Source organism: Talpa europaea, assembly GCF_964194135.1.
Source record: "Talpa europaea genome assembly, chromosome: 6".
NCBI classification, from domain to species: domain Eukaryota; kingdom Metazoa; phylum Chordata; class Mammalia; order Eulipotyphla; family Talpidae; genus Talpa; species Talpa europaea.
Genome location: NC_140072.1, coordinates 79921151 through 79933038, shown reverse-complemented (window position 1 = coordinate 79933038; position 11888 = coordinate 79921151). Strand labels below are relative to the sequence as shown.

Sequence of the window (11888 nt, the reverse complement as noted above, 5' to 3'; positions counted from 1 at the left end):
CACCCTACTTTTCTGAATTCATGATCTTTGAACCTTGAGCTTTTTAAACATTTGTTTGAAAAATTGCCTTTTAAAATTTCTTTGCGTACACTAGCAACCTCGCATAACTTCAATCTTATTTGAATTGTACTACGAGATTGCATACCTGCTAATATCTGCCACACATTCTAAACCTGAATTATATATCATGAAATGCAGTCCACATGTTCGACAAAGAAACTATTAGTGTTATGGACCCAAACTTCTCTTCATCATTCCTCCAATGACGCTAAGGGGATGCTGGACGGAGGGTCTGTGGACCAGGTTTCCCTGCTTCCTGAAGACTGAAAAGATCATGTGTTATGGGACAAGAGGTGCTGGGAGCACAGAAGTGCAGGAACTACTGCAGTAAAGGTTGCATAACCTGGCTTAGAGGGATGATAAACGCAGAGAAGCCAGAGCAGCAAATTGCTCAACAAGTATTTATTGAGTATTCACGACGTGCCACACGCTGTGTTGACACAAGGAATTCATACCATCACAGACAACAAATACACAGGCACATGTTAAATGGAAATAAATGCTATTTATAAGACCAACGCAGAGAAAGAGAACCCCCAATGAGGGTAGCTACTATTTCGAGAAAAGCTACTATTTCGAAAAAAGCAAGTGTGCAAAGCAAGAGCCGTCCGTCGGATTTTAATTTTCTAAGCTGTGAGGAGCGAGGCGCACCTCCCAGGAAGCCCCGCCTCCTCTCTCCTAATAGGACTTAAGGTGCCGGCTCCGCGAAACCCCGCCCACTCCCCCGCCCAGACGCCTTTGGGGGCGGAGCCTCACTCCCGGCGCTTGGAGCATACCCCGCCGAAAGCCGCGCGCATAAGGTTCCCGACATTCCGTTCGTTCTCTCAAGCCAAGGATTACCCGCGCCGAAACCTGGCATGCTGGGAACTGTAGTTTCCGCCCGCAGCTTCACCTCTGGGGTACAGTAAGAAGCAGCTCAGTCCATCTCCGCTGCCGGCGCATAACCTGCAGTCCCGACGGCTTGTGGGGACGCCTGGTTGGGGGTGCGAGGCTCATCCCGAGAACAACCGGGCAGAAACGCCCGGGCGTGCGCCCAGGCCGGTGGCCGCCGCGGGTCACGTGCCCCCAGCTCCCGGGGCGCGCGCGGCTCAGTGCCGTTCCCGCCCCACCCCGCCCGGCCGTCAGCCCGCGCCTCCCCCGGCGCTGCTGCCACCTCGCGCTCGGAGGCGTCACGGAACGTGCTCGCTTCTCCCCCTCCCCCTGCCCCTCCGCCTCCCCCACTCCCCCTCCCGCGCCGAGACTCGCCGCCGCCGCAGCCGCAGGAGTAGCCGCCGCCGGAGCCGCGCGCAGCCATGGCCGAGAACCCCGGCTTGGAGAACCACCGCATCAAGAGCTTTAAGAACAAGGGCCGCGATGTGGAAGTGAGTGTGCTTCCGCGGGCGGGCCGGCCGCTCCGCCCGCCTGGCCGCGCCGGCCCGCGGCGGCGGGGAGGGGCGGGGGGCCGACCCCGGGCTGGTTCTCGCCGGCTCGCGGTGGGTCGGAGTTGGCCGCCGCCTCCCGTCGCCGCGGCCCGGGACTGGACTGGGCGGAGCGGGCGGCGGGACGCCGGCCGGGCAGCCGGCACCCTTCGGAGCTGCGGGCTCGGGGACCGGGAAATTCCGGGGCTTTCGGCCCCGTCACGCGGGCGCGGCCTGCTGTCGGCGGGGAAGGGATGAGGGGCTGAGGCGGGGTCCGCCGACCCGGGCCTCGCGGGCCGGAGATGCTGCCGCGGCGGTCCGTGGACCTCGCGCTGGGAGGGCGGCGCGACTCGCGCCCGCTGCCCGTGCAGCCTCCCGCCCGGCGCGGCCCCCTCGGTGCCTCCAGCGCTGCTGCACATGGAGCCGCGGCTCTGCCAGTGTCCGCGCCTACCTTCTGCGAGCCGGGCCCAGGCGGGCGGTGGCGGCCCGCAGAGGGGGGTGGGGACCAGCAGGGTAACCGACTTGTTTGAGGGTGGTGGGTGGGGGAGGGTGGCATGCACCAGGACCATTTTCTGGTGTTCCACTGCTGTCCTTTGGACCAGTCGTGCTGAGCTGTTGAAGCTCATTTACTGCTGGCATTTGGAGCAAGCTGAAGGTGGACAATAGTTTACTATCTATTGTGTTGAGGCTTTGGAAGAGACGTTCCGACCTCCGCTCACAGGACCTGTGTTCTTTGCCTTTCTTGTAGTGGGGGTGTGCATAGGATACTAATTTTTTTGGGCATGTTTTACCGAAATGATTTGGATACATAGGCTCCTAAGACTTTGTATGTACATCTTGTTCCAAACTGGTAGAATTTCCAAGTGGTTGCAAAACTGTAAATATTCATCATGGTTACTCAGTTTGCTGCTACTCAGCATGTTGCCATTGTCTCATTAAGGTGACATTAGCAGGTACTATTTGCAAACTCGACTTACTGAGGCAGCGCTAGAGGTCTCTCTGCAGCTGTTAAACGCAGTGTAATAGTTTGTATGCACAAACTTCACTGGGACTCTGACCTCTCGATTTGTTAGGGGAAAGTGGTTTTGAATCTACAGCTTCCTAATAACTGGGTGATTTAGTTTGCAGTTTTTAGTTCTTGCTGAGGGACAAGTATGACTAAGAAGTGTGTATTATATTCTGTTTTAGGGAAGGTAGGGAAAATGTATCCTTCAACGTTATGTTTTGTAGAATAGATACAACTCGGGCCATTTTTCAAAGCTATGAAATTAGATGTTAATTAAAAAATCTAATGAAAAACTGAAATTCCCATTTGAATGAGACAAATAAAGGTTAATCTATCTTTGTCCTTGTTGTGGTTAAATTTCCTTTTGTGAGAAGTAACTTCTAAGTAAACGTGAAACTTAGGAACAGCAGTGAGAAATTTGGAACTTTCCTTCTCTTATTGGTCCACTTGATGATAGGCGTTAATTTTGAATTTCTCCCATCAGTAATTTCTCTTGAAACCTACCTCTATTATAACGCAAAACTTAACGTAGCTTGAAAAAAATATCCCCATTGTTAGTACAGAAGAACCTAACAGTCTTTTCTCTTTTGGATGTTGGTATAGTTTTTTGTTACATTTTTCTCTATAATTTTGTTGTGGTAGCTCATTGATTCCTAGTAAGGAGTCTGCACATAATAGCTACACAGTAAATGTTTGCTGATCTTAAGAAGGTAACCAATGACCAGATGCATGAAAACGGTAGCATGGTTGCTAAGTCTTTAAACCTGCAAAGTATTTATTGGTCATGTTTCCCAGGATACATTAGGGTAACTAAGGCATAAAATAGCAGACGTTCAAATAGTAGTTCTATGTAGCAGATGCTGAGTGTTTCGTGATACCTTATTTAATCCTTATAAGAACTTTATGAGCTAGTATGATCGTTACTTCATAGGAAGACAGTAGATGAGGAAATTCAGAGTGCTTATGTAGGTAGCACATGGTCATGGAGTATGGATTGGCCTTCATTCAATGTCTATTGGGTGTCTAACAATGTTAGGTCTTGGGAATAAAAAACAGTAGAGTTCTGCCGGTCTCTCAAGGCTTTTACAAATCAGTGGGAGTGATGGAAAAGCAAACTGATAATTACAGTACAGCATATCAGTAAGTATATTCTAAGAACTCACGAGATGATCCTAAATTGGAACTGAGTGGTCAAGGGAGATGTTCTGGTTAATTCTTAGTGGTTGAATGGGAATGAACTGATTGTGAAGGATGAAGGGAAGTTGGCCTGACAAAGAACAAGAAAAGAGAGAGGGAAAAGGAGGAGCATTCCACACCTGAGGGGACAGTTGCTGAAAAGTACTGAGAGAATGCAGCAAGACTGTTGAGAGAAGGGAGTGCCAGTGATGTCACCAAAGTAGAAACTGGAGTTAATTCTGATCAAGTACCTTTATTGTAGATTTAGGTTTAAGTGAGACTAGATACTATACCCAATTCAGTCTTATCCATTAAAAACTACATTATATTAGAAACGTTATCATGCTATTTCAAAACTTTGATGAGATGTCATTTTTCTTTTTTACATGTAGCATAGGCAATAGATAAAGTATGTTCTAAATTATAAACGAGCTGATACACAGATAAGATGATTAGATGCATGAATTTTCTTTAAAAAAAAAAAGAGGTATAGAGTTATGCCAGGGAATTATGAGTGAGAAGAGTGTTGAGAAAGAAAATAATTTCGTAGTCATTCAGTCAGGAATGGCATCATAGAAGAGAAGTTAGGGAGTTTTATAAGAAGTTTAGTTTTACTAAACCTAAATAGGGCACATGAGAAATTAGTGAATAAAGATCCAGGTGGGAAAAAATCGTGATTAGAGAGTGAAGAGATGGGTCTCCCTGGTGGCTCAAGGGGTTAAGACGCAACCTGTGAAGTTCTCTGCAGCCACTACAGCATGAGTTCGATCCCTGGCCAGGGAGCGACACCCACATGGTGCAGCAGACCTCTCCTGCCTCACCCGCTGCTCCCCTCAGCAGTGTATTTCAGTTAGTCTGCCTGTTCTGTTCCTCACTCTGTCTCTTGTGAGTCCTCTCACGCCCCACCCCCGCACCTCTGGCCTGTACCCCAGTTCTTGTATGTATGAAGAAATAAATCTTAAAAAAAAAAAAGAGAGAGTGAAGAGATGAGCCTTCCAGATGACCAGTGGTAATCTTGAGAATGTCTGTGACAAATTGTTGCTTGAAAACTTAATAGGGAGATCTGAAGGAATTTATTCCAGAGAAGAGTTAGAAGGTGTAACCTGATTTGAACAATGGAAAAAGGTGACTGGCAGTAATATACATTGATAGAAGTAATTCTGAAGGAATAGCACTGTCATTCTGCACTGTTATTCTGTAGAGGAAACCTTCTTCTACAAGGAGGAATTTTCCAAAAAATAGAGACATTGAGACTGGAGGTAGTCATCACATGGAATGAGGATTTGATCCTCCTGCTCCTTCCCCTTCCTCCCCTACCCCTTCCTACTTCCCCTGTGTAAAGTGAACTGAAGAGAAAGGGGGTAGAGGTTGTCCCGAACTTTATAGTAGTTTGGAGCTTGGACAGGGGAATCGATTTTGTGGTTAAAGCTAGGAAATACGCGGTGAAAAGGAAACGCTTAATCACTCTTATTTGGCCTGAATTTTATACCAGGCCCTTGCATGTAAAGGTGCATATATTGCATCTTAGGCTTATTTTCTTTTTAAAAAAAATTTAAAAATTTTCAAGTGTACTTACAGAAAAGTGCACAAAATAAAAATGTTCCATGTAAGGAATACTTATAAGTCAGATACTTGGGTTACTGCAGTCCAGGTAAACTTTTCTTTTTCTTGCTCCTGTACACCTGGAGGTAACATTTTCCTCAGTAACAAAAACTTATGATAATCTAAAAATCTTAACATTTATTGTTTGCAATGTACCTTTACTTACTTAGTATTTTATATGGGTTGTTTGTCTTCCTGCAGTCCTATGAAGTCGGTACTATTATTATCCCCATTTATGGCAGAGGAAACTTGAGATGTACAATTCTTAAGTAACTAGCCCTAAGTCGTAGGGTAGAAGTGGCAGAGCCTGGACTTACAGCAAAGCAGTGTAACTCTTGCTGACTGTGCTATACCACTTTCACTGAGTAGAGCCTAGGACTTGACATGTATGAAGCTTATCTGAAAGTTTAAAAATAGGGAAAATGTTTAAGATAACTATACCACAAAAATTTTTTTTCAAAAAGATTTATTTATTTATATGTACAAGAACTGGGGTGTAAGCCAGAGATGCGGGGGGCGGGGGGGCGGGGGCCAGTGAGAGGATTCACCAGAGAGTGGGGAGTAGAACAGGCAGATCTACTGAAATACACTGCTCAGAGGAGCAACAGGTGAGGCAGGAGAGGTCTGCTGCGCCATGTGGGTCAGCTCCCTGGCCTGGGATCAAACTCATGCTACAGTGGCTGGCGATAGCTTAATAGCTGTCTTTAACCCTGTGCCACCAGGAGGCCCTACCACAGAAATTCTTACTCAATGTTTAAAGACCTTACTTAATAAAAATGTTTTACATCCTATTTATCATTTGATCTGTTTGCCTTTTCCCTCTCTTTTTACTTTTGCAATGTTTCCTTAGTAGTAATGAGCAAGTTAGTTGATTTCACTGAAAAGTAATAACCCATAACCTGTTGTTTAATGCTTAAATGTGATGCTTTAGTTTTCTGATACCTGGGATAACATGTATTGTCTCATCTGAAAATTCAGTTTGTGCTAATGCCCTCTATCAGGAACATCTTTTGGTAAGTGGTACTACCAGTTGTTCACTTAAAACATATCCTCAGCTCCCTTTTCTTCCCTTAATTCACTTTTGAGTTATCTGAAGAGCCCTGATATTTTTTATTTTTACTCTTGTTATCAAAGGTACTTATTACACTGCTGTAGTCTAAGACCCTGTCATTCTTACCTGTACACATATGATAATGACCTGCATTCCTGACTCCAGTATCTTTCCTCTGGTTTATCTTCTGGAGTAATCTTCTGAAATCTTTTTTTTTTAAATTTTATATATTTTTTACATCATTTTTCATTTTTGCAGAATGTATGCATTTTCATCATGGTTATAGTCCCCATACAATTCCCACCCCCCTTGTTTTGGTCCCACTACCCCCCACCCCGGCCCATAGTGTGTCTCTGGTTTATAGTTGCTTGTTGATTTTGATTTTTACTTTATTATAATTGGTCTTTTTCCTGGTCCCTTATTTAGGTTTTCTAAATTCCTCCTATGAGTGAGACCATCCGGTATTTTTCTTTTTCTTTCTGGCTTATTTCACTGAGCATGATCCCGTCTATCTCCATGTTGCTGCAAATTGCATGAGTTTTATCTTTTTTGATTGCTGAGTAATATTCCATTGTGTATATGAACCACATCTTCTTGATCCAGTCATCTATTTTTGGACATTTGGGTTGTTTCCATAGCTTAGCTATTGTAAATAGTGCTGCTATAAACATAGGGGTGCAGGTGCCCTTTTGAATTAATGATTCTGAAATCTTTTTGTGTTAACTTCTTTGGTAAGAATCTTCCCATTGCCTTTGGGATGAATTTAAATGTCCTTAAAATTCCACAAATAATTCCATAAAGGCCTTCCCTTTTCTACCTCATCTACAACTTTTCTTTATAGCTCTTTAATGTCAGCCATGATCAGGTACTTGAGATGGTGGAATAATCAGTATGATATTCTCTCCATGACATGTACATGCTATTTTGCTATTTGTTTAGTGGGACTCTCTGGCAGACTCTTCACTCAGACTCCTTTGTACATCTTTGGAAAATAAGATTACAATTCTGTACACTATGACATTCTAGTTAAACAAAGTACCTTTAAGTTCTCTGTAAGATCTTTCCTTACTAATAACATACTTAGTACTATCACACTCTATCCTTTTCCTCTCTAGTGCTTTTGTAAGTGAATTTTCCTTTACCTCTTTGGAATAAATTGTGATGTACCACTAATTCTTTTGTGTAGAGCTGTTAAATTATGTGGGCTCTGTCAAGAAGTCCTCTGAGGGTAGTGCTTTAGGCTGTGATTTGTCATTTACTGACCAGTATGTAAAATTTAATACCAATAAATAGTCTTAGAAAAGAGAGACTAGGTATATTTGAAAACATTCTTCTTTTGGGAGTGAAAGGTACAACATGGATATTATTAATTTCTTTTGCTGTTGATTCCATGGCATTGATACTGTTGCCTCACCCTCCTTTAACATTCTGTTCTTCTGTAATATATTTTTGTAGCAACTAACTCATACATGATGTTTGTTAATGCAAAATTTCTGTTGGTTCCTGTTTGATTTTTAACAGTACATTAGCTGGTTAGCACTCCCAAGTAACAACAGTTGAACAGAACACATTGAAATACAGAAACATAGTTAAATACAGTAAGTCCAGGAGTATGCACTTATCCATTCACCCGTATTCTACCTCTTAATTCCATGTAACCATATATATATATATATATATATATTTTAAAGATTTATTTGTTTATACAAGAACCGGGGTACAGGCCAGATGTGTGGGAGGGTGAGAGGATTCACTGGAGACAGAGTGGGGAACAGAACAGGCAGACTGACTGAAATACACTGCTGAGGGGAGCAGCAGGCGAGACAGGAGAGGTCTGCTGCGCCATGTGGGAATCTCCCTGGCTGGCCAGGATCGAACCCGTGCTGCAGAGGCTGCGGAAAGCTTCACAGCGCCGCGACCAACCGCCTGCTCCACCAGGGAGGCCCACCATATGTTCTTTTTTTTTAAAAAAAAATTTTTTTTTTTAAAAGATTTATTTATTTATTTATACAAGCACTGGGTACAGTCAGAAGCGCAGGAGGGTGAGAGAATTCACCAGAGTCAGAGCAGGATGCAGAACAGGCAGAAGGACAGAAGTGCACTGCTGAGGGGAGCAGCGGACGGCAGGCGAGGTCTAGAGCGCCATGTGGGACCCTCCTCTGGTGGCCGGGGAGCAGCCGGGGATTGAACCGGCACTGCAAAGACTGCGGGCTGCTTCGCAACCCAGCGCTCAACCGCTGCGCCACCGGGGAGGCCCCACCACCATATGTTCTTAAAGATCCCTTTTCCCACATCCATCTTGATGTATTTTCCTTTTCCCAATTTTGCAGAGCGTGAAGTTTTTCAGGAACTTACCTGTCATGTAACAGATAGGTTATAATCTTTTCTGTAATTCACAGATAAGGCACATAGTCTCTCCTAGATCTTCATTGATTACTCCTTTTCAGTTGACTTGGCTAACTCTTCTTCCTACTGATTGAGTATAGACATGTCTTGGGTTTCTGGCCATGACTTCTCCTGCTAGAGTTTTACTTGCCCTTATTAATAGCCTACAGTTATAATCATCATTTCATTGTGGGGGACTTAAATCCATTTAAATAATCTACTGGAAATTAATTACATGGGCATCACATAAGTTTCTTAAGCTCAAAGTGTTTAAAGCCATGTTCTGCCTTTGTTTTTCTTTTTTCTGTTTATGGCAAGGTCATTCTCACTGTGACCTGAATTTGAAACTTGAGAGGCTCCTTGGACTCCTTCCTCATCTTCATATTCAGTCAGATGCCACTCATGTAGTTTGAATCTGTGCTGTCTTTGGATTTTGACCCTGCCTCTGTATGTTTCCAACCTACTATTGGCCTTTTTACTGTCACCTAGCAGTTTAAAAGTTGCCTCCAAAATGATGTTCTTCCTTTATTTAGTTCATAAGATTTTTTTCAGTGAGCCTGGTACCTAATTATTTCTCCAGGTTGAGCCTCTTCCCTCCCCATCCACCTACTCCCTCCACTGTCCCTTTAAGCTGTAGCAAAATTGAACTTCTTATATGCTTATACATAATCTGGAATCTCTCCCTCCCTTGCTTGCCAATGCTATTTCTATTCTCAGGGCTATTTTGCTGACTGGAATATCCTTCGCAGCCTCCTGTTGCCAGGCTGATTCCTGTTCCTCTTAAATACTCAACTCTGGCTTTAGCTCTTTTGAGAAATCTTTCTGAATCCCTCTCATCCTCCCAGATTTATAGTTAGGTACTTTTCTTCCCTCCTGGAAGAACTCTGAGTATATCATTTTCATTGTAGTTATATTTTATTAATGATTTATTTCTTTCTCCTACTAAATTATGAGCTTTTTGAGGGCATGGACTACATATCTCCATTGCCTACCTCTTTCTTGGTACAGTATCTGAAACTTCATTTTTTAGTGCCTTTTTTTTTTTAACTGTTTCCCAGATCAAGCCTTCCCAAATCAAACTTTTAAAAAATGCTAAATAGGTTAAGTACTGGGAAATCAAGACACATGCATAGTGATACAATTTTTAAATTATAAAAATGTTTTAATATATACAGAAGAGAGCATAATATAATCAATCCTATATGCACATCACTTAAATATAATAAGTAACAATTTGTTATCTTTGCTTCATCTTTTGTTCCTCTATATACAATAAACATGACATTCCTGAGTACTTATTTCTCCTCCAAAAAATGAGATTGTACATAAATACCACCTTTATCCATTTATGCTGGGATGTGGGCCAGAGATGCAGGGGGTGGGGTGTGTGTGAAGAGGATTCACCAGAGACAGAGTGGGGAGTAGAACAGGCGGATCGCGGACAAGACAGGAGAGGTCTGTTGCACCATGTGGGCTAGCTCCCTGACCCGGGATTGAACCTGTGCTGCATTGGCTGCCGACAGCTCATTAGTGCTGAGACCCAACCCCCTGTGCCACCAGGGATGCCCCATAATTAATACTTATGTCATCTAATTCCATCCATATTTAAATTTCCCCGTTTGTCCTTTAATTTTTTTTTTATTTTGCATTTGGTTTATTAGAACCATGATTAAACAAGAACTGATCACATTTAGTTATGTCTCCTAAGTCTTCTTTAATTTAGAACAGACTCCTCCTGCCATTTTTTTTTTTTGAGGTTAAATATACATAAAGTAATATTTGCCATTTTAACTATTTTAAGTGTTCAGTGACCAGTGACATAAAGTACTTTACGTTGTTTGTGTAACTATTACCACTGTTCATCTCCAGAACTTTATGAATTTCACTAATCTAGGAACCTCGCATTAGTAGAATTCTAAAAAATTTCTCCTGTTGTGACTGGTTTATGCCACTTAGCATAGGTTTTCAGAGCTCACACAATTGTAGCATATGTTCAAATATCCTTCCTTTTTATGGCTACATAATATTCCTGTGTGTGTGTGTGTGTGTGTGTGTGTACACCACATTTTGTTTATCCATTCATCCAAGATGGATACTTGGGTTGCTACCACTTTTTAGTTATTGTTCCTCACTATTTTTACAGTTCCATTAATTGGTTGAAAATATCAGGTCAATTTTCTTACATTAAGTTAAACCACATGAAATTGTTTCTGAGGTTGAGAATAGCCAGCTATCTACAGCCCAATAGAATGTTCTAAGTATAGAATTTGTCTTTTTCTGGTTATTTTTAAGGACTTAATTAGCTTCAATTCAAGCATTTTAAAAAAATACTTCAATTGGTGATGCTCTGTACTTCAGAATATATTTCAATAGTGGTGCTAAAATTGATTAGCAGTTCAGATGATAAAGAATAAACAATTTATTTTTTACTTTGAGACTTAATTTTTTTAAAAGACTTATTTATTTATACAAGAACTGGGGTACAGGTCAGAGGCACGGGAGGGTGAGAAGATCCACCAGAGACAGAGCGGGGAACGGAACAGGCAGATGAACAGAAGACACTGCTGAGGGGAGCAGCAGGTGAGACAGGAGAAGTCTGCCATGTCATGTGGGCTTCTCCCTGTGGGCTGGGATCAAACCCTCATTGCAGAGGCTGTGGACAGCTTCACAGTGCGGTGCTCAACTTGCTGCGCCACCGGGGAGGCCCAGAGACTTCATTTTTTTTTTTTAAGATATATTTATTTATGCATACACGTACTGGGGTACAGGCCAGACGATTCACCAGAGACAGAGTAGGGAGCAGAACAGGCAGATCTACAGAAATACACTACTGAGAGGAGCAGTGGGTAAGACAGGAGAGGTCTGCTGTACCATGTGGGTTGCTCCCTGGCTGGCCGGGGAATTGAACTCTTGATGCAGAGGTTGCTGATAGCTTCATTGTGCTGTGCTGAACCCCTTGGGCCACCAGGGAGGCCCCTACTTTGAAACTTTAAAGTCAAAAGTTACTATATATAATGAAATTAATTTTAGTTATTTGGATGGGATGTGATATAGACTGGATAACATTTAAAATGATATAAAGTAACCTGACTTTCTGATATCTAGTAAAGGAGTTTACAAAAATCTAACTTAATAGCCAGTGGCATTTTCTTTCCATAAGTGATACCACTCCTATATGTGATTTTTTTAGCATAAGATTTGACTATATTGT

At 42.9% G+C, this 11888-nt stretch overlaps 1 protein-coding gene across 1 annotated transcript in view; it reads left to right on the top strand.

The window, feature by feature from the left end:
• Positions 1-1352: 1352 nt before the first annotated feature.
• KPNA3 (karyopherin subunit alpha 3) overlaps positions 1353-11888 on the top strand; it is a gene marked incomplete at both ends in the record, with an annotated part of 70567 nt that continues 60031 nt past the window's right edge. The window contains one exon of the mRNA XM_084234470.1: positions 1353-1421. Coding sequence (XP_084090596.1) covers positions 1353-1421 — 69 coding nt within the window. The remainder of the gene's footprint in view (positions 1422-11888) is intronic.